This window comes from Schistosoma mansoni, chromosome 1, assembly GCF_000237925.1.
Source record: "Schistosoma mansoni strain Puerto Rico chromosome 1, complete genome".
In the NCBI taxonomy this organism is placed as follows: Eukaryota; Metazoa; Platyhelminthes; class Trematoda; order Strigeidida; family Schistosomatidae; genus Schistosoma; species Schistosoma mansoni.
In genome coordinates, this window is record NC_031495.1 from 2330182 (window position 1) to 2354398 (window position 24217).

General features: G+C 33.7%; 2 protein-coding genes across 2 annotated transcripts in view; one reads left to right on the forward strand and one right to left on the reverse strand.

Annotated features, from left to right (window-relative positions):
* Smp_089590 (putative mannose-6-phosphate isomerase) overlaps positions 1-1668 on the forward strand; it is a 15379-nt gene extending 13711 nt beyond the window's left edge. Inside the window, exon 8 of the mRNA XM_018792968.1 lies at positions 1344-1668. Within this exon, the coding sequence (XP_018647527.1) occupies positions 1344-1467 (124 nt within the window). The 3' untranslated portion in view covers positions 1468-1668. The remainder of the gene's footprint in view (positions 1-1343) is intronic.
* Positions 1669-8208: 6540 nt separating this feature from the next.
* On the reverse strand, positions 8209-22544 carry Smp_171030 (putative short chain dehydrogenase; the record flags this gene model as incomplete). The annotated part of the gene is made up of 4 exons (XM_018792969.1): positions 8209-8471; positions 13793-13969; positions 16261-16693; positions 22353-22544. The coding sequence occupies 4 exons, from the start codon at positions 22542-22544 to the stop codon at positions 8209-8211; spliced, it is 1065 nt and encodes a 354-aa protein (XP_018647528.1).
* Positions 22545-24217: the final 1673 nt, after the last annotated feature.

Here is a 24217-nt window from a genome sequence, read left to right on the forward strand (position 1 = left end):
AAATAAGAAAGTAAAGATATCAACAGCTGCGAAGAAACCACTCTTCCTGAAACTACAGTTCAACGGCGATTTAGCTGATGATGTACTACGGGATAGACTGACTAAAGCAGTTAAGAGAACGTTTAATGCTGCCGACCTCTTTCTTTCTTACTCGACACGATCTATGGTGATTCCCCAACTAAAGGATAAGTTGCCTGGTTATGCCACTTCTATGTGTATCTATAAATTCAGCTGCTCCTGTGGAGAAAGCTATATTGGGCGCACTACCAGACAATTGAACCAAAGAGTTAGTGAACACCTCTCTTCGTGGTTAGGAAAAGGTATGGTCAAGTCGATACGGAGCTCGATTCTTTCACACTTGATTGATAGCGGTCATGAAGTTGACAGAAACCAGTCTTTTAAAGTTATTTATCGTATTCCTACTACTTTTCCTTATGGGGTTCGATCTCGTCTCCTACACATAGCAGAAGCTATAGGAATTCGATCCAACAACCCAAGTCTTTGTGTTCATAAGAAATTTGTAACACCCTTATCCCTCCCTTGGCCTTAATAAATAATTTTATTTTCCATACTCTTTCTTCGTTTATTTTTCTTCACCCCCCTATCAATTATTTACTTATAATTTTTCTAATATTCGCTTCCAATTATCTGAACACTTCTTATTACGTAATCTTATAATTTCTATGAATGTTATTTCAGTGTCTATATTTTTCTAATCATTGACCTATTTTCCTACTATGTAACATTGATTCAAGCCTTTTTATTATTCTTATCACAACTAGTACACCTGTCATTACACTATCAATTTGTACTTTTCACTTATTATTAATTTTGATTATGTAATCTATTCCACTGTTATCATTGACTCATAAACTGCCTTGATTGGTTTAATAATTTCGTATATGCATATAAATATTACTGTATATTAGAGTAAAGCCTGATGAGGATCTAATCGAAAACAATATTGTTCGCTTATATATGTTGTTCTAAATCCCTATTGAGTCATAAACTATTTAGAAAAAGTTCCGAGATCATCGCCAGCTGAGTATGTGTAATATATGTCCACTCTCATCATTCAATGACACTCTTATTAACAGACTATTTACTAATTCTTATCTGATGGCACTATAGTTTAAAGCAAACTGATAAAGCCCTTAAAGATTCAATATTCAACAGAGGATTTTAACCATTGTCTCTCATGTATTAGTGAAGTTACTTCTGGTAAACAGATGATTTTGCGCCTGAATAATCTACTTGAATCTTGAGTGGACCACTCTACAATTATCCAAATACTAAAAGTATTGATTCATTCTTACTTATACATTTACTTTTTTATATTTCAGTGAATACGATCAAGGATCTGTGTTTTTCATCAATGCTGGAACTGCTTTCATTGTTCATCAATTACAGAAAAATGATTCAGATTTATTAGCATTTCGAGCTTATGCAAATGTCTCTACTGACTAAATGTTCTATTATTTTCTAGAATCCCTTCTTACCTCCATACTTTTAATTTATATTGATTTTTTTTCTAGAAATCCGGTTCTTTAATTAGTTAGCAATCAACAATATATTCAATCTTCTTGTCGTTTGGAAATTGTATTTTCCTTTAATTGGCTCTTTAATAATGTGTAAGATAAAAACCAAAAAAGAAACAGTTATTGTACTAGATTCAATGTTTTTTCCTTTCCGTGTATTATGTTGTTCGTAGTAAATGGTTGTACTTATTCGTATATATAGTTGATTAGTCTGTTAAGCGTAGAGATGACCTGTTTTGATAAACTCCACCAATAATTGTTGGGTTTCATCTGTCAAACAGAAATTTACGCTGTCAGCCTTGTTTAACAGCTAGTTATTACTGTTCCTCTGAAGCGTCAATTTTAAAGTTGAGGTTTTCAATCACTTGATTGTATATTCGAACCTCACTCAGACCACACTGGTTTAAGAGATTGAATAATGTCATCAAACAGTGTGACTCAAAGTCGAACAACCAATAACTGAATTACGGGATCTAGTTAATCGGTCACGTGACCATTTAATCTGTCATATAGTCTATGAACTTTCTTCCTAGCAAAGCCTCATTTCCACTTCTTATTCTGTTTAGGACTGTAACTAAGATTCGTTTTGAATTCTAGACTTTGTAAACATTGTTTTTGAAACGAACTTGACTACGGTAAATAAAGATGGATGACTAATAAATACATTCAAAACCGACTCTCAATGTTTTAGGCGAAATGTGACTGAGTACTTGCAGCACCCGGAAGACTACAAAAGTAACTAGTACACTCTTTTGTGTTTCACGAATGGATCTCTTGATAGCTGTTGTTTGAAGAATCTCTAATGCAGTAGTGTTCATAATGTTCAGTTTAGAAAACCCCTTAAAAATGAGATGAGTTCCTCTTAAAATATCATGTGAACATTATGCTGGCTCAATTAAGTGTTAACTTATGGATTTGAGACGTGTAATTTAATGAACTGGGTAAATATCCCTTAGTGTCTCAAAATGTATATTCAGTTCAGTGATGAATCTAAGTCTGAGCTTCACATTGTATTAAATAGTAGTGTGGCCATTGAACTAGTAATTCTAATAGTTTCTCACTTATCAAGATGACTAGAACACATATGGATATATCACTTCCCTGACTCTATATGGATTCAGACATCTGCAACATATAACTAGGCACATATATGCATAGGTCCGAGTTGCTATACCTCATTAACACAACAAGATGAATACCAAATTCATAGAACCAGTTACTTCAATGGTAGTCAAAATAAACTTCGTATGTAGATATGATACAGGGAGGAAGAATTAGTTCGTAGAAATAAAGGTACAAAGTAATTCTAATCTCACTGTTCAAGGGAAAACAGAGAGTGTATGCAATTACACCATTGTGATCTATTCTGAGCCAAGTGGTCTGCATCTACCAACATGGCCCAGACCATAAATTAGTGACTTTATGAACTGATGCCAAGTTCTGGTTATTTATTTATTTAAACACATAAACATTGGTACAAGGAGGCACTGAATAGATACGCGCCACATAAATCATTCGATACTGTCCGGGTGCTCAAACCGAAGCAGGTGATTTCCCTAGGGGGCCACACTCGGAGCTTTTGACCTAAAGGTCTAATCCACAAGGCAGTGACCAACAATAGGTTCATATATCATTTGTTTTTAGAATCCTGGATCTCATGACATCATTGTTTTGTAATCAGGGTTTCCCAACTCCCCTAGGTGGATCCTCCGGACCCACCATCCCGGTTAAAGCACCGGACATTCGCTTTTCGTCCTCTCAGTTTCGTAAACAACAGTAATGCCACGAAAAGGCAGTGGTTGTATGCACGTGGCCATGTGAGAGCACTTCAAGAGGGAAAGCTCATTCTCCCCACTCTCGACCGTACCAGGGTATTCGGGGGCATGTAATGGTTCAGCCGCCCCTAACCAACTTATCCAATGAGGAAATTATCTGCGGTGGTACAACTAAATTAGTCTTATTAATAGTCATACTAAATGAATTCATATTTCAAAATAGTTATTAGAGTACTTAACATATACGAGAAATTCCAAATGTATAGATAGTACATTCAACTTGAATTCTCTGACACTCCAGCAATACATTTCACCATTCATATTAAGTAAAGCGCATATTTACCTTATTGGCAAATTGTTTTAAATTAGTTTAAAACCTTCATGTAGCAGTCAATCTATCTTGAAAAACATTCTACTAGAACTAGATTTAGAGTAATTTTTATTGTTAATAATAAGGACCAGTCTTCATCCACATTGTTACCACTACAACCAAATATCCATCTTCATTTTTGAATACAATCACTAATCTCTAGATAATAACTAAACTTAATATCAAGACACCATTGGTTCAAACAATCTAAGTGAATAGCTATACTGAGAAAATAACCTTGAACTACCTACCCATTTTAATTTATATCTAACTAACAATGCTCTTGTTTAGTTCAAATTAACTTGTTTCCCAATAGAAAATCATAATAAGTTCTCCATATCACCAAAACATTTAAAAATTTCAGATGAAAATAATAGAAAATCGATAAATTTTTGAAAATAAAATTTTTTCGTAGCTGCTAGGAGAAAGAAGGTATAAATTCATATTTTGTTACAAAGGGTAACCTGTTTCAGTAAAATTGATGATTTGAATTGTAGAAAATTAACAATGAAAATAGTCCCAACTATACTAGTCATTTTTAATTGATAAACAAAAAGTGATAAGTCTTGCCAATTGAACGCTATACTCTGATCTTCAGCTAGTCTCGTAAACTCCAAGCTAAATCTATACGGCGACTTGAATACGAGAGAAAAGGTGCAAAATATGCGAGAAACACTTTACTCCAAAGGTTCATTTATGTCCAGGAAATATAGGGATTTTATAGTATTTAAGAAGTCCTTGGTTTTTCCTGAAAATTCTAGAATACTACTAAATATAGTAGCAGTATAGTAATCAGCCAATCAGAAACTCTACATGTGACTTTTCACTTTGGTGATGTTTCTGGCAAAACTTCTACTGAACGCTAATTGGATAAAATGCTTCTTAGTGTGTTTCCTGAGCTTGTCATGTCTATTGTGAGAAATTTTCTGGATCAGCCCGTCAGAAAGCATTCACAATAAATTATTAATTTAACCTTTAAGGCTTGTGTAATCATTAAGAAGTAAAGTTACTCCGAAATACAGGCAGATTCAACAAATGGATATCATTGAATAATAGAAGTATAGGAATCATCATTTGAAGAAGTCCATTTCTCAGCCATATCTGATAAACTAAATCTTTAAAATTAGTAAGAATTTGTATATTCATTATTATATATCGGACCTAGGAAAGAATACTGTCAAATACTATAGTAAATCCCTATAAGCATCCAAATGAAGAACTTACAAAGCACTTAATCTGTTTATGGTTATAATTGACTAATAAGAACTTACCATCGTTTAACGTTGGTTCACTGAAATGTCAATGGATGTAGGCAAAAAAATTTCAAGGTCTCGATTTCAGAAAGTAGTAAGATGTTAAATACCATTTTATACATAAGTAAATAAATTCATTCACGCATATGTATAAGTAAAAAGGTAATTTAAACCAACATGATACTTTTATTGACACAAATATATATACATAGTTGAGATCATGAGTCGATTGAAGCTAGACCACCATGGAAAACGTGGAAGCATTGGACGGCCGTTTCGTCTTGTTGTGGGACTCCTCAGCAGTGCGCATCCACTATCCCGCCTCGCGAGATTCGAACCCAGGACCTACCAATCTCGCGCCGGAGCACTTAACCGATAGACCATTGGGCCGGCATCCAACGGTGTTAATGTCTAACTTCACCTAATCCACGAAATTGAGCAACTAATATATATATTAATAATTTAAAATGAGTCCAGAATTCAATTTCATGTGCGATCTGTATGTGCGCGTTACTTAAATGACTTCAACTAAGATAAAATTACTGTTCAATTTTTAGTGCCTTTTCCCTATTGAAATGGACTTCGAATTATATCAACATCTAAAATGGCTTAACTTGAACATTGAATCTTTGGTGGTATTGTAATACTCTAATTAAACGAACCAGTTTCACGATGAATTGAATCATAATAAACTAAAGAAGTCTTAAAGGTGGAGTTATCTAGTGTCAATAATGATTGATTTATTAATGGATATTAATTAGGCATTAAAATACAGTGTAATCTTAATTCAGCATCCAGTTGACAAGTATGTTAAGAAACATAAATATTAAATGCTGAGATGTAAGCGTCGTTCACTATGCAGTTTTTCTTAGATAGGGGGAAAAGGTGTGAATTTCCAGTGACACAGATATAATTCATTCAGTTTACAATTATGATCGGTAGACTACACGTATTTTACAAATAGACTTTAAATGACATAATAGTAGAGTAAAATTTCACATGAGTGATATATCGGGTTGGATAATGGTGACCATCTTGTCTAATCGACGGATTAGTAGTAAGGGGAGTCGGTGAGCTATTGCCCACATGGATTCTTTCTATGATGTTACACTTTTTGAGATAAATGGTTGAAATATCAGGCTTTTGTTGTCATTTTGGATATCATCGGTCCTAAAATTAAACAGAAATGACGTATTAGAAATTACTGGCACAATTCTTAACTTCCTATGCACCTCAATTGTAATAAACCGTTCACCAAACAATTACTTTGTTACAAAGTGATAGGAAGAAAACATATCACACTTTCATCTTAGTAGATTTGTGTTATAATAGAAATTTAGTTGAATTTTTTATTATTCTTCATTGGAGGACTCTACATCATATAAAGCACTCTACTCAATTTTCCAACTCTTCGATAGAGAGTCACATTAAATCAAAACGAGAGATTATTGATATGAAGGTACGAGTTATCAGTGTATGGAATAAGATAGGGTGAATTTTTCAAGCAACAAATAATCTCTTATACTAAATGTGGCTAGACCGGCTACAAGTCACCAACTGATATCCCTTTGTTTAAATTCAGTGTTCTTTACTTAAATATCTTTTGCGGAGATCTTTACAATAATATAGGCGAATATTTACTCCTACTACAGACTCTATTCAAGAATAAACATAGACAATCCGCTTTATTAGCTATAAGTTAAATGTAAGAAAGTTTAGTATTTCTACTGGAAGACTTATTATGAGCCACCAAAAAGGACTGATTAGGTGAACAACTATTATGTGTAATCACGAGGGGGTTTTGTGTAAACATAGTTAGAATTTTTTGAAGGTAGCATATTAAAACGTTAACCAACCATTAGGGTACGATTTTCCTTGACTGAGACAGGAAAAAACATTGTATGTTAAGGTTTCGATGAGAAAAAACCTGAGTAGTTTAATGATGAATGTTGGAACGTGTTTTTTTTTCTTCAGAGGACAGTCGGACATTACATCAGCTAATAACATGACAGAAACAACACAAACTAATTCAAATACTTAATACAAAAACACCGTTGTGCTAATTACGTAATATAACTGTTGAGATAATCCTGAAAATTTCTCGCAATAGACATGACGAGCTCAGGAAACATTAAGAAGTGTTTTAGCCAATCAGCGTTTGACTAGAAGTTTTGCTAGAAATATCATGAAAGTGAAAAGTCACATGTAGAGGTTCTGATTGGCTGATTACTATACTGCTACTATGTTTAGTAGCATTCCAGAATCTTCAAGAAAACCCAAAGGCTTCTAAAACACTATAAAAACCCTATATTTTGTGGACATAAATGGAGCTTTGGAGTAAAGTGCTTCTCGTATATTTTGCGCCTTTTCTCTCGTGTTAAAATCTCTGTGTAGTTCTGGCTTGGTGGTTACAAGACTAGCTTAGGATCAGAGTATAGCGTTCAATTAGCAAGACTTATCAATAACCACTACAGAGGTAAAAAAAATTGAAGAATCAATTTATTTTGCAAATAGTTGTTTTACTAAAGAAAATTTACATAATTTAAACTTAACCACGAGGATAATGAAATAAAACAAACAAACAATAGAAAATAAACTGCAACGAGAAAAGAACTTGTCATACATATACAAGTAAGACAACATGTAACGAGCGTAAACACTTTTATGATGAACAACGTTATTGTTAACTGACAATAACCATTTGTTTCGAAATATAAAAGATCTATGATGATGATGATCATATATGTGCCTGGTTCTACGTTGTAGCAGCTAACGGACTGACTGATGATCATTCAATACAAAGAATAATATAAAGGATATGAAATAAATAATAAGATAATGACAGACAAATTATAAAGAATGATAAAGTATAAAGATAACGATTATAAACAATAATGAGGTAAATGAATCTTTGTTTGTTTGCTTGTTTTTTAACCGAATAACAAAAAGAAATTTGAAAATTGCTGCCATTTTATTGTTTTACTGATACTTCATAATTGAATATTGAATATTGAAAAAAATTGAATAATGGATATAAACTTCTGAATATTAGTAAAACAACAATCATAGTCAACAATAATAATGTTGACAATAATAAATGAGGATGATGATGAATTGAAAAAACAAAAAAGAAAAAGTGTTTCTATTCAGAGATTAGAAGTTATTCTTTGAAAAAGAAGAAAAAAACCACAGCTGAAAAGGTCCATCCAAAAAAGCTTATGGTACTACTGATAAATTATAAAAGTAGTCTGATGAATATCATTCAATTTGTTTTAAAATTTCGATGATACAATAGCTATTAACCAATAGGGTATTTTAATAAATCCTGGAAATAGGATAGCTAAATGTTTCCAACCAATTAATTGTAATAATCCTTTAATAGAACGTAAATTTGTAAAATTATAACCATCAAATGATTTTATACCAAATTCTTCAGTTAAATCCGGAGCAAATAAACAATGACCAGAACGTTGAAGTAATTTTTTATTATTTGATTGTTGAGCTAAACATGCAATGACATCACCAAGTATAGGGGCTGGTATAGCTAAATAAAATGGAATAGATTATTAATTGGATGAATATAGTAATTTCATTCAACACAAACTAATTGACTACTAGTATAAAATTGTCCCCAATTAATATGTGAATATTTATGTAAGAAAAGTTTTTCAATAGACCCTAACTACTATATATTGTGAGGATGGTCCACAGGCGAAGTTGAGGAAGCTCTAAGAAGCCCAGAAGGAGCCGGACATACTCCATCCAATCAGCTTTTGGAAGAATATTCCAGAATCACTACGTGTAGCTAGCTTTCCTATTGGACAATGCTGATAACTCCCTGTGTGAGGATTGGATAACTAGAATGATGATTTCGTTTCTACTAAAAACTATAAATACCTGATAGTTTTTTACCATAATTGACACTGTTTGGAATAACATTTCTTTTACTTGTCTTCTGATTTGTGACTTGGCAGGGTTCTAGCGTTCGAGTGCTCAAGTATTACGCGACAGACTAAGAATCTAAGATCGAGATATAACATATATCTTCATTCGTATGGCACATCTTGTAACATTTTACATATAGTTGATGCTACAATTCTATTGCATTTGCCTCTTTCTTGTCTATAGGACAGACAAATAAGAAAATACACCGATCGACATGGAGGTTCCGATTGAGTTTTATAATAAATAACTTCATGATGTATTAAGCAGTTTTTATGGTAGGATATGTGTTGGGATGATCCTGAAAATTTCTTGTAATAGACATGACGAGCTCAGGAAACATTGTGAAGCATTTTATTCGATCAGCGTTTGACTAGAAGTTTTGCTAGAAATATCATGAAAGTGAAAAGTCACATGTAGAGGTTCTGATTGGCTGATTACTAAACTGCTACTATGTTTAGTGGTATTCTAGAATTTTCAGAAAAAAAACAAAGGACTTTTAAAATACTATAAAAACCCTATATTTTCCGTACATAAATGGACCTCTGGAGTAAAGTGCTTCTCGTATATTTTGCACCTTTTCTCTCGTGTTCAAGTCGCTGTGTATATTTCGCTTGGGGTTTACAAGAATAGCTTAGGATCCAAATATAGCGTTCAATCAGCAAGACTTATCAATATGAACAAATTTGAGTCAGCAAATATAGTTAGTCAGTTGAAACTTTATAATAATATCTAAACAGCTAGAAAATGGTCAAGCTAGAATTTTTAGTAAGCTAATAATGGTGAAGAAAGAAAGACTGAAATAGACAGTCAGGAAAGGAATTTGAATATAATGTGAAGAATTCTTTCTAACATTACTTAAGTTTTTCCGACTAAGAGAACTTTCAGTAAATTGAGAAGACTAAAGAACAAGTTTACATTCATAACCAGTGACTGTTTTCATGAATTCTACCTCTTTCTGAGTTTGCCAATTAGAGTATTCATATAATTCGTATAATCAATTTACATAGCTTATGATAGGAATACAGTTATTTGACTATTGGCGAAGTAAAAGCTCAGTAGTTAATGTTTAACTTTCAAACACTTCATCATAATTTCAAATCAGGCTCTAACTGCTTCGATTTGCGCAACCAGGTAGCACCACAAGCCATCACAATTAAACTGTGACTAGAACCCAAACATATAAATCTGTACTTGGTAAATGAGACATCTTAAATATTGTTACCTTTCTAGCTGGAGTTCTTTCGGTGCTACTATCTAACAATTAACTGAAAGTTTATGGATTTGTAGGATTGATGTCAATAGAGAAACAAAGAAGCCATGACAGAAAACGGAAGCTATTTTCGGGGACGTTATTTTACTTTATTCAAAGTTTGTAAAATAATAACATTTAGTTGTATCCTTAAAATATTCTTTAAACCAAAAGCTTTCGGTGGACTTATTATTCACTGATATATCCTTTTCTGTTCCAAAGCTATTGTAATTTAAATGTAACTTTTGTACCGTATTTTTCTACTATAATGCCCAATTTGGACATAATTGTACTTTCCTAATTGTTTGTGCGATGTGGTTGTGTTAGTCATCTACTTATTCATGTATCTTTTTACACTAATCTGAGTTGGGAATCAAGATTAAAACGAGTAGTGTTAAAGTTGACTTATCTCCTCTCTCGCTTGTCAACCAATCAGGTAGTAGAATGTTTTTCGTCTCTATCCAAGGCCGTTAGTTTCAATTCAGACTCACGCATTTCTAACCTCGAGGTTAAACTAGTTAACCTTAACCTAGATCGATACAAGCTATCTTCTGTATATTATTGGGTAGACAGATCAAGGACGTAACAAGGATATATTACTTAGATTTATAAACATTAACATGGTTTGTATCGATATTCAATTGCTTGACAGTTGAGTGTCCAAGCTAATAAATTACAGCTATATTTAGTGATAGAGATCTCAATGTCAATTGGAGTAGCAGTATTCAAGTCCAAATTATAGACAGTTAAATCCATTCTTTCTATGGGGCATAATTTATATGTTTAGATAGAATGAAGTGTGTTATTGAATATTCAAGGGTAATTGATTCAGATCTATCGTAATCCATTTTGGTTTACACAGTTGATTAATTACTGAAGAAACCATTCTCTTCTAAATGGTTGGTTAAGAAAGAGAAGTCCTAAACCTATCACTAAGAGACATCAAATGATTTCTAATGAATTCACATTCATGTTATATATCACTACAGGAATCAGATATGTCATTAATGACCTATTCCCATTGAAAAGTAACCCAAATTCCTTACATTTATTCAATAAATGAAAAAGATTCGATGACGAAAGTATATTTTACGTAATTCAATTTTGGTGCTTAAATGACTGAAAAATTAAAATAAGAACCAAGCTAATCGCCATTTATTTAGTTGTGCAATCCCATATTGCCAAACTGTAGTTATCATAAGATCAATCAATAATTATCAACAAATTATTGGATATTTCAACAGTTGATGGTCACATTGACCCTACATTCATATCAGTAATGATAATTTTGTTCAGAAAAATATGCACAAATTTGTGCAGAAAACTATCAACTTAAATGAAAGCTAGTTGTATAAAGGATATTCAATATTATCTATAAGCAAAATAATTGCAATTAAACGAATCTAAGATGTATCTATTCATGGAACTATCGAAATCCAATTCCCAGTTGTTATATTGACTTTAGTTGGTACATCCTACTTATTAGTCAGATAAGTGTAATGGCTAGAAAGTCTATTGCCAAAAAAGTCTGTTATACTTTAGGACTGATGGCGCTTCAAATCTTCATTAACTGATGTGATCTGGAAACTTGCAAAGTTGTCCGAACCACCATCTACTTCAATGCACAATGGAAGCAAGGTACAAGATTAGGTTTTAAGAAAACTGAGGGTGTCTAAAATAACATAGCGTCATCAGTTCACAAAGTCAATGACTGTTAAACTAAGGTTTATCGGTGGGTGCAGAGTACCTTACTAGAGTGTGAGCGATATTCATAAACAATGGATCGAGAACTTCATGCGGGATAACTCCAAACTGTTAGCAGTCGATCAGACAAATCTTTTCACCTTTCACTGGATCATACATAGCAATGTTTCTCTCACATTCTCCCATAAGTTTATTTCTTTTCAAATCATTTTGGCTTTAGCCAAAATGGAGATGAGACAATAAGTGAAGTTCGAAAACAGAATAGGATGATGTGGTGCTAATTATAGAAATTAAGAAGAGTTTTCATAGGATTCAAATCACTTGAAAATAGATACGGAATATAGATATACATTTTCACTTAGACAGGTTGTAATGAAACCAAGTTCTTCATGCAAGTTTCCTTGTGAGTAAAGTTTACGGGTACAGTCAAAAAAGGGTTTGTACTATCCCGTTTTTGTAACCGATTGGACAGAAACTTTAGTAATTTAGATGAACTCCATTACATTAATTTTTATAATAAATGTGTATTTGTAGTGTGCCGTCTGAAGTTCGTTTGGTTCCAATATCTATGTAGTGGAATTCGTCTTGTACTTTATGTTCCATAGTAAAATCGTTATCATTTTTTACTTTGTTAAACAGGTTGAGTAAGCACATAGAATCCTTATGACTGTTGAAAACAAGAAATGCCATCAATATATAGACAATAAAGTGCAGTTTTTTCGACTGAGCGCTTAAGCTTCAAATCTTCCAGGTTCCTCATAAATATATCAGCCGGAATCGTATCCAGGAGGCTACCCGTGGAGACTCTATCAATTATGTGGTACAACATACTACTGAACTGGTAGTATGTAATTTTGGTATACATGGACATGAACTGTTTGAACTAATTAAATGGGAAAAGAATGAGTTCAGGATATTGACATACAATTTCAGCCGTTTCTTCCAGAGGGATAATTGTGAAGAGAGATGAGACGTCGAGAGATACCATAAATTTAACGAAAACATTTAGCTGTCAAGCTTCTGTACAAATGCGAAACTATCCTTCAGACTGTAAGGAGCTAATTTTTTGCAGATTGGTTCTAAACACCTTGTGAACGAGGAGGCGAGTTTGTGGAAAGGTAACTTAATCATGAAAATATTGGCGTCATTGAGACGTTAGGTTTGTGTGTTGTTATTATTATTATTTTATTTCAATAGAACAATGAGTTGGTTTTCCAGATCAACTCCGTCTTCTCATTCTTCTATGGAAGTTTATAAAATGGATTAATTGCTTTATATTATTTTACAAGTCTATTTGTTATGTTGTCTTAGCCATACTGATTCTTATTTTTATGTACATCAAAATCATCCATTCATTCGTCGGATTTTCTATTCACTTATTTCACTAAACTTATGTACACTCTTTAAATTTTGTCTATTATCACTAGACGATCCTATTCTGTTTTCGGACGTCACTTAACGTCTTACCTCCGCCCCTATTCTATTCTGCCTCAATTGTAGTTTTGGTTTTATTCAAAATCATAAAGGGAACCGATTCCATCAAATTCATTTCTCTATCTTCGATCCTTTTTACGATCATAGTCACTACTATCACATTGATTCCTTTAGGGTATTCAATTTATGAGGTTGATTCTGTTGTAATATGACGGGATGGGAATTCGGATAGATGAGTATTGTGCCAGCCTCTAGATTATGACTAACTACCCCACTTATCAGCAATATTTTATTTTCAAGTTAGTTAGCTTTTAGGAGGCGATTTTGTATAAATTGTGGGCTGTTCAAATCACAAACTGACATTAACATGACTTGAGGATTCTACGTTTAATATTGTGTGAGGTTGTAGATGAGCACTGCTGTGGAGTCCAGAAACAGAGCGAATAATCATTTAGCTAACGTTCAAATAATTTCTAAATGCATTCAATAAGAAGCTTGAAAATAATTCATAATACAAAATTTACCCATTCTTAAACTGGCATCATATCCAAACAGTTTTAATGGATTACCACTTTCATAGGCTGAAACAACTGATTCTGTTTGTATAAGTCCAGGTATAATACTGACAACACTAATATTTGCATTACGTTGTTTCAAATCACGTGCCATTTCTTGACTAATTCGATCCAAAGATGATTTGCCTTGATTAATATAGAATAGAACATGAATATTTTCGTAACAGATAAATGATGAATAATTAATATAATTGATATAAATCTTAAGAATTTAGTTAAAGAGGTTGTGCAAAGATTGGTTTGAATTGTAGGTAGTATTCGTTACAGATTTAAATGAGCTGTGATACCACTAAGAACTAATGTAGCACTGGACAGCTATCTCGTCCTAGTGTACAACCAAATACTGCAAAATGACAACCCTACTGGGCATCTAACCCAACTCATAAAGGTCTCCTGGTAAGTGAATAACGACAAGGATCACTTGGTCGACCTCCAATGTCACAACTTCAGTTTCAATAAATTTGCTACAAAGCGCGACGATTATCAATTTCTGAAGAATACAATCTGTGAATTAATGCTAATCTCAACAAAACCCTTTCAAATAAACTATTATATTATTTTAATAGTTGAGATCAAGAGTCAATTGAAGCTAGACCACCATGGAAAACATGGAAGCATTGGACGGCTGTTTCGTCCTATTGTGGGACTCCTCAGCAGTGGGACTCAGCAGTGCGCATTCACGATCCGGCTCTAGCTTCAATTGACTCATGACCTCAACTATTAAAATTACCATGATATCCATCAAAACCCCTTCTAATATTATATTATTGACCTAAAGCTATTAAATTTTATGTATTGTTAAAAAAACCGTAGAATCATGACATAAAAACATTGTATTATTTATCTGTGTCACATTTAAAACTTAGGACAAGACATATGAAAGACCAACGTTGTTTTTCAGCAAAACTTAATCAGCCACAAATCAAAGATTACCTTGAATGGTTTGTATTTCCTATATATATTCTAATTGTATAATTGTTAAGTAACTAGATTATATATATTTATATTCCTTTTATCATAAGCTCTAATCTGGTCTGCTTGTATATAAACCACGTATGCCTGTCATATATGATTCATACAGTGGGAGCTGATATTGGTATTCTTCGGACTGAACAGGCAGGGCTAGACGAAAACGACCAATAAGGACTGTAAGCTTCTCGTACCAGTCAACGCGTCATTGGTTTGGCACAGTGCTAAGATTGTATCCGTCGTATTCTGATTAGCAATCATATCACGTGGTGATTAACCGGTCAAAAGAAACAACACAAGTAGTAATATGAGATGAAATTTTAAAGTAGGAATATGTACGGTAAGCAAAGATGGATAGTGGCTAGCAGTGGAATCCAGGACGCGCATTTCGTCCTATTTGGGACTCGTCAGCCGGATATACCTGCATATCAGAGTTGATGTTCATTCTGGGACTCGAACCCAGTACCTTTCGCTTCAAACGCTATCGCGTTATCCACTCAGCCACCGAGTCCTGATAGAGACTGACCAGTTGCAGTCCTAACACATCGATGGGAAGATTCAAAACAAACAATACTAAATGAATTTAGAAATATGTACATCTAAAATGTTGGTATCCAATTCAATTTAATTTTTATTCAGATTTTTCTAATGAACTGAGTTGCTCACACATACACACATTACTATGTCAACTGAACATGGATCCTTCAGCAGTGCGCATCCACGATGACGCATGCAGGAATCGGACCCAGGACCTATGATTCCGCGCGCGAATGCCTAACCTCTAGACCACTGAGTCAGCACCCGACGGTGTTAATGCCTAACTTCAACCGATCGGAGGAGGTTAATGGCTTTGTACTATTTTTTTATTATCACCATTGATGTAAATAAGTGAAAATAATGAATGTTTTTCCCTATGCTAACAATAGACATAAAGATAGACTTATGTGATATCGAAAACCAATTCAGATGAATAAACAATGCACTAGAAAAACAAAAGTTGAATTTATTCTAAGTTTTCAGTATCTGCGATGATAAGAGAGTGAAGAAAAAGAACGAATAAAAATTTAGAGTTTAATAATACGATAACAGCAGAATTTACTAAATAGATCGAATGCGGTCGCACTGAGCGGCATGAAATAGAATACGCACCCTCAATTTTATAAATATTTCATGTTGGTGGGTATGAACCAGTACAAAAATTTAACGTCCATAACCTTATGATCATTACAGTCAACGATCAAAAACTGTGAAATATTTGCACACTTTATAAAATGATTTTTAAGACAATTTATTCTCTGAAGAAGTGGCTTACACTGAGTTACGAAACGCCAGAAAATCTATTTTTTTCTGATCACTGGGATATTACATTATTTTTAATGCAAAGACCTACTTCAACCAATATACTGTATAAATTATGGACAAACTAATAACAGTCTATTGTTGGTTACCTGCACAAAATGCCACATTAAATATCCTTGTAATTCCACCGAAACTAGAAATATTCACAATTAATCCTGTAGGTAATGGTTTATTATGAACAAGTGGAGTTGTTATACTACTATTGGAATGATTACATGCATTTTCATTATTCTTTGTTAAATCCATTGACTCTTCACGACATTTCATCATCATACGTGTAGCTAATACATTACATATATATGCATTACGAAGTCCAACTCGATTAATTAGATCCCATTCTTCATTTGGACGAAGTTTAGACTCCCAATATGGTGAATTATTATTATCCAATAAATAATCAGTTGCACTAAATGCACAATTTACAAATATATCTAAACGACCATATTGTTCTTTATGTATACGGGAAAATAGTCCTGCAACTTGTGTATCATCAGAATGATCCACAGCAACAGAAATAGCTTTCTATAAAATAAGGAAATGAAAATAAGTAAAAAATTAAATCTCTTACTTGTAATAACATTATTTAGTAAAAAAAAATTCACTTAGTATTGTTTGTTTGAATCTTCCCATTGATGTTTTAGGACTGCAACCGGTCAGTCTCTAATTAGCATATGTGCGTATTGCCTCGATATAGCCTAATTTCACAAGCATGGTAAGCAAAGATGGATAGTGGCTAGTAGTGGAATCCAGGACGCGCGTTTCGCCCTATTTGGGACTCGTCAGCCGGATGTGCCCGCATCTCAGAGTTCATGTTCACTCTGGTAAAGAAAAAATATTACAAAATGTTGTACATATCACAAAACAATATAAATACCATTAAGATACTTTTTTTCAGAAAAAGCTGAAGTACACTGATATGGCACATTATTATTATTATTATCAGAAGGGGTTTTGTGGAGATTTCAGTATTTTCATAGTTGAAAGCATGAGTCAATTGAAGCTAGACCTACCGGTTAAGTGCTCTGGCGTGAGACTGGTAGGTCCTGGGTTCGAATCTCGAGAGGCGAGATCGTGGATGCGCACTGCTGAGGAGTTCCACAATAGGACGAAACGGCCGTCCAGTGCTTCCAGGTTTTCCTTGGTGATCTAGCTTCAATTGACTTATGCTTTCAACATTATTATTAATCAGAAAGAATGAAACAAAATAGGGAAACAAATAACTGCCAACATAGGAAGTAGTATCTGTTACAGAGATGTGTCGGTTTTAATTGCTCTACTTTGTATTAACATAACAAGAGGAAAGCAATTAAATGAAAAAAGAAAACGAATATAAAACGATAGTCTGAAAAGATTAACAATAGAATAAAAAACAAGATCAGTAAATGAAATGCTATTATGACCAGTTGGGTAATGTATTGTCTACAGTTTCCTAACCATAGACTGAGACTATCTAATGCATCTCAACAAAGAAGTCTAAGTGTCTCTCAACAGTTCAATCCAGCAGTGAATTTTTATACAAACTAATACTGTGTTCATCTGACCATACTAACAACACTTCTCTAACCTTTTCTCATTCTAACTATCGTTGTGTATTTCCTAATTAACTTGCCTGTTTTATCCTAATATTTATTTCGATGTTTTACTACTGATGGACTGAGAAAACTCAGACATATTCTGTGCCTTTCCTCACATCCCACTCCAGGGCTAAACAATAGGTAAGATGATGGTATACAGAGCACGATATTGCATAAGGCCAATTATCCACTTAGACAAACATACCAATCCAACTTAACAGCGAGACGAAACCAAAAATGGATCAACCTACACTATATAAAGGGAATATTAGAATAAGAATAGAGAAAATTCAACGAAGACTTTCTTTTAGATGAAATCATTCACTGAAGCTGTACATTCGTATAGTTGTACAGCAAATATATGTCTATAGAAAGATAGAAAAGATTGCATCATAGAGTGATTCGAGACTCCAATTATCAAAATAGGTTACGTAATAGTCTGGGGTTTAGAAAAGAATAAGAGTGTGGAAATAATTAACGGATCATAGTTTAAAGCGTGAGTCAATTGAAGTCAGACCACCATGGAAAACCTGTAAGCACTGGACGGCCGTTTCGTCCTATTATGGGACTCCTCAGCGGATCAGAAAGATAACTGTTCACTTGACAGATATGCAGAAAAATGAAAAACATAATAATAGTGAAACATAATAACAACCGAATAATAATCATGAAAAATTGTTAAAGAATAATAATGACTCATTACGGTTTTAAATTACAAAACAATAATAAAGAATGAAGAGAAAATCAGGGCCAAAGAAGGATAAGAAGTTGAGTGTATCGCTTTTGCACGTACAGTTTGGGCTTGATTTGGTGGATCGCCAACGCCTCAGCAGTGCATAAGTTTTTCAATCGACCTCCCTTCAATCCAATTCGATTGGTTGTGTAGATTAGTTCAAAGGAAGTTTCCTTCGGGGCGACGTGTGCAGAGTTGATTAGATGCTCGTGTATTGAACTGGTAACTGCTCGGTTATGTTTCATAATTCTGACCCGCGTCGAAGTGGTGACTGTCTCGCATTCTCCTTTTAAAAGCCACTCCGGATAATGTTCTGAGATGTGTTTGGAAAGTGATCGCTTTGTGCGACTAATGTAACCTGTAGCACAGTAGCAAGTAAATTTTTAGATGAACATCGACGTGGTCCAAAGAGTAAATTTAACCTTAGCTTATCCATGAATGGTAGATCGCCCTGAGAAGACAATACGGAGCGTAGCTGAAAAAGGTTTTATTGAGGGATTTTGAAAACCATTTTTTCAAGAGTTAGATAGCCGTATCTTCTTTACATTCGATATTCATACAAACTTTTCTTTTGAACTGTTGGTGCTTTTTCAAGATATGTTAATTTCCTATTGATGAATCTAGATGGATAACCATTTCTGATGAGTAGCTGTCGAAGTTGAAGTAGTTCGTCACTAGAAAATATTCGCCTGATCCTTGACGATAAAGAGTGCATTAAGTTTATCTTTCTACTCAATGGGACCCAGCTACAGAAATTCGTATACTGACCATTCCAGGTAGGTTTTCTATTTTTTATAGATCTCCGTAAAAAACTGTCTGACCTTTTCGACGAGACATCGAGAAAATGAAATTCCCTATTGCCCTCAGCTTCCAATGTGAATTGAATTGTATATGACAATTATTGAATCGATTCAAAATTTCATTGATGTCCATATACTCTTCACAAATAATGAAAGTATCATCCATATTATCTCTTATATAGGTGAAATCTTCCAATTATTGATCAAAATACAGTATTTTTTAGCTTGGCCATGAAACAATCAGCCAACAGGGGCCTAGTGGTGAGCCCATTGCAACTCCCTCGGTTTGTCTATAGAAATCATTATTAATTCTGAATTGCACACTGAGAGTACATCATAGAAGTAGCTCATTCAGATATTTTGGGATACAAATATCAAGGTTATTTTTAATATAGTCACATAAAAAATGTAGTTTCTGTGAGTGGAACATTTGTAAAGAAAAAAGTTATATCCAATTAAATTATTTATATTGATATTTCTAATTGAGTCGACAAAGTCAAATGAATAGAGTTGAATCTACTGACGTGATTCCTGATGGGTTGTAAAATTTCATCTAACCATTTAGCAATCAAATGGTACGGAGAGTTGTTCATATCAAGTGTAGGACGTAGGGGAACATTCTTCTTATGAACTTTCGGGAGTCCGTATAGACTCAGTATACTTGAACCTGATGGTTTAAGATGTTCATAGAAGTCACAATTGATAATAAACTCATCTTCTTTAGGATTTAGTTGACATCTGTTCCATTTTCTCGGTCGCATCTTTTTGAAAGGTTTCTTTAGAGCGTCTGACAGCATCAGATAATATTGAGGATAGATTGGTGACATAGTCATGACGATCCATAAGGATGATTCCTGCACCCCTATCTGAGCGACACAGCACTAAATCCTGATTTCTCAGAAGATCGAATAATTGAGATTTATGTTCTTTTGTGAGTAGCCATTTAGTTGTAGGTATTGTATTTAAATATTGATTACAGCAATCTACAAAAGTTTTTCCGAAATGTTCATAACCCTTATTAGATACGGGGGTAAGGTCACCTGTCTGACGAATGAGGCTTTCATACAGGATTTTAGCGTTGCATTCATTAGTATTAGTCGACGTACTACAGAATTTAGGACCAAGTAATAATGCTTGTAGCCGAATAATCTATAATGTTATACTAGAGTAATTGACCTATATGTTTTTCTTTTTTTCTTCATATCTGTTAAGCGAACAATTAACTTTCGTAATGCTGAGCCGCCAATTGTTTTAAACCTCTTATTCTTCTCTGATCCTCTGATTATTACGCGACCTCATTTGATATTAAGAGTATTCAATCACTTTATGATGCAATCTTTTCTATACTTCTATAGACATACATTTGCCGTACGATTATACGAATGTACAGCTTCAGTAAATGATTTCATTCAATAGAAAATCTTGGCTGAATTCTCTTTATTTTTTTGGTGAAATATGAGAAATAGTAACGAGATTATTGAAGCCGTTTGAGCTAGGTGTGATAGATAAACCAATAAAATCACTTCGATGGATCTTGTGCGAAACGAGGGATGAAACAACAAAAGAAAAACCGAACATAACCTACGAAATAAACTTTTCCAATTGCAATAAACTATATCAGGAAAAGAGCACACCCACTTTATTTCCGATCGTATTAACATTAAATAGCGGTCAATCGCAATATCTTTGGTTATATAAATGTAAATAGACAATTTCGGAAACATATTTGACTGGGAGATTGTTGAAATCTTGGATAGAGAGAATACTAGAAACACTAGAGAATTTTTAGAAGCTTGACACTCAGTTCTACCAACAACATATTAAAATTGATTCGAGTTATCAACCAGTCAGAAAAATCATAGACAAATGTAGAACCAAGAATCAGGTCAGAGGGAGATACAATCAAAATAAAGAGGTTGATAATGACAGGTTAGACGTCAACACCAACCCATCAAGATCGAGATCGAAGGGGCACGCTTTTAGTCATAAATGTAGAAAGTCGAATACTTAACTTCTACCTGAAGTTTGTGTTGATGATGTTGCTCAGAATAACAATGAAAGCTCCATGACCAAAACATCCTACTCAGAAAATGAAACTTCACCAAAATCATTAACATGAGCTACAAATCTTTTATATCATCTAAAAATCATGTGGGAGTATATTGAACTTAGTATATTCATTCCTAAGTCACACAAAACATTTTAATTTGTAACCATGTGGTGAAATATTCGACACTCTTGGAGGATACATTTTTTATGAATAATGATTAGAAATCAGAGCAGCTAACTGATGTGCTCTTATATAAAATATTTTTAATTTTCATTGGCAAATCTTTAACGGATAAAGAAACAGGATTCTATTTTATAACAATAATCCATATTAAAAATGAGTTAACACTTAAATAACTTTTTATAGACGCTTTGAATGACGAAATTCTTCTGGTGTGTTGTATACGGTTAGGTAATATTAACTTATTGATTTTCAAACAGCATTTAACTTGACGCCTTATGGTGGATAGCATACGAGTAGTTTGAAAAATAAGTATAGACTAAACGACCAGTTCATTGAATTACTAGATAATGAAATGAAACGTGTAGGAACATACAGACTACTTGTTCGTTATTTAAGAGATGATTATAATCTACAATTGGAAACTTTGAGTGATATGGCACGAAATTCAGTTATGATAGTACATATGTACTCATTGATAATCATTTCCTGAATCTCATACTTCCACTATATCTTTCATTTACTGATTTTTATTCGTTCCCAAACGTGCTACTTATTGGTGACAATAAATGTTGTGATTAGTTTAATCCAGTAATATTTGTCAGGAATTGACATTCATTAGGATAATTTTGGAGACCAGATGCCACTGGACGGCTGTTTCATCCCACTGAAAAGCTGCTTTAACAGTGTGAGATGTTTTCCTTATAATTCCAACGGTAATGGTTAGTTGACTTTCATTGCGCACTGATAAATTAACTGTAAGAATCCTTGACGGCAAAAGTTATATGAAAAATGTCAAAACGACTGCGAAACTTGAATAGAAACACTATTTTTCGAAACTTACTCCGCCTGATGCATTAATAATATGGGCAGTATCACGAAGACTAACTCCTCCCTTACCATTTTCTGCTGAAAGAGTTCTTCCAGTAAGGTAAACGGTAGCCCCTGCTTTACCAAGGCCGATAGCTATACCTTGGCCAACACCGCGACTAGCTCCTGTAACCACACAAACATAACCAGAGAGGTCTGAAGGCATTTGAATATTTATTGTGCTGATTCGTTGAAACGTTATAATGATCTGAGCACTAACTTTAGCCTGACTGATATGCAAATAATATTTAAGCTTTGCAGTATAGGATTTAGTCCGTTGATACACAAACCTGAAATAGATTTGAACGATAAAGTATTCAAGTTTGAATAAGAAACAGAAACTCACTAAGATGGTAATAACAAGAAAAATTAACTATTACTAACTATGAATGAGGGCAAATTTCAGGCACTTTTAAAATAAACTATTTTTCTGCAAAATTTAAACAAATAATTATTCCGTTAATTTATAAGATAAAGTCACAACTCTAGGTTAATTGTACACATACCCCGGTGATGTCACTTTTTCTCTGGGATCAATTAACTTTTCGAGTTGGAATATTTTTGCATGCACTTTTTTTCCAATATTAATCCTCAGGAATTCGTTCAAGTAGTACGTTTGGTTTTCTTAACCACCTAGGAACCAAATTTTTCCTTCGTAGCTAAACAGAGAGTATATTTCGAAATTGAAGGTAAGTATCTTCGTAAGAATTTACCAGAGTTTCATATGAGTGTGATAAGCTGGAAATATACTAAGCTACAACAAGAAGTGTCGTTCGATTGCGTACTTTAGCAGCAGCACAAACTGTTGACAATATTCTAAAAAATCTTAAGAATAAATGACCGAAATTACTGATCAGACTGAGAGGGAGCGTAGCTCCAACATCTTATCCTTTTACCACACCTAATCTTTCTGTTACTAATTCTAATACTCTAGAGTTTATTTTGAAATAATTTTATCTAGCTATGTAAATGTGGTGTGGTAACTTGAACCGATGTATATATATCAAGTTCTGTGTTGAGTATAGTGGTGGTGTGAATAGTAGTTGGTTAACGAGGGACAGAAACAATTTCTTTTCGATGTAAAATGAAGAATCGTGTAATGTTAACTGCAAAAGAATTTATTCTATTAAAAACCTCTTAAAGTTTCAAAGTTTGGTCATTCGACTGCTAAATAAAGACAAAAATAAAGTAAAACATCCAAACAAAGCAGAATTAAGAACTGCTAAGTGCTGAGCCGACTGAATCTTTACTCGCATGATAGTTATTTTGGGGGTGAACATACCTCAGCAACTCAACAGCTGTTTCCTTTGACTTGGAGAGAGTAGTTTAACTCTATCGACTCTGAAGATGTGTGTAGGTACTAAACAGGTACACTTTGATGTTAAAACAACACTACTCAGGTTTAGAAATTTTTGTAAAAGATTAAGAATTTTTATATCTGAAATGATGACAAGTTGTGTTTGCCAAGGATATCTGACAATTTTATTAGTCAAATTCTTCACAAACAAACCGACCCAAGTAACTATGTTTGTATCATGTTTTTTTAGGATTACCGGTTTACCATTAGTTGGTCAGTGAAAGTATTCATGATCCAGTATGTCAAACTTCATATCAGTACAGGGAGAGGAAATCAACATCACATCAAAATGAGTCAAATAATACTCATGCTATTGGAAGCTAGATATAGAGAGTATAGTTCGAAGTGGATGCATAAAACCAAGTACTAAGGTGTGAAATAGAATCAGAGCTTTACAGTCTTAAGGAAAATGTAAAAAGAATCTATCTGCGCCACTGCCACTGACTTTTGATCAGTATCAACTTATTATCTTGCAAACACAG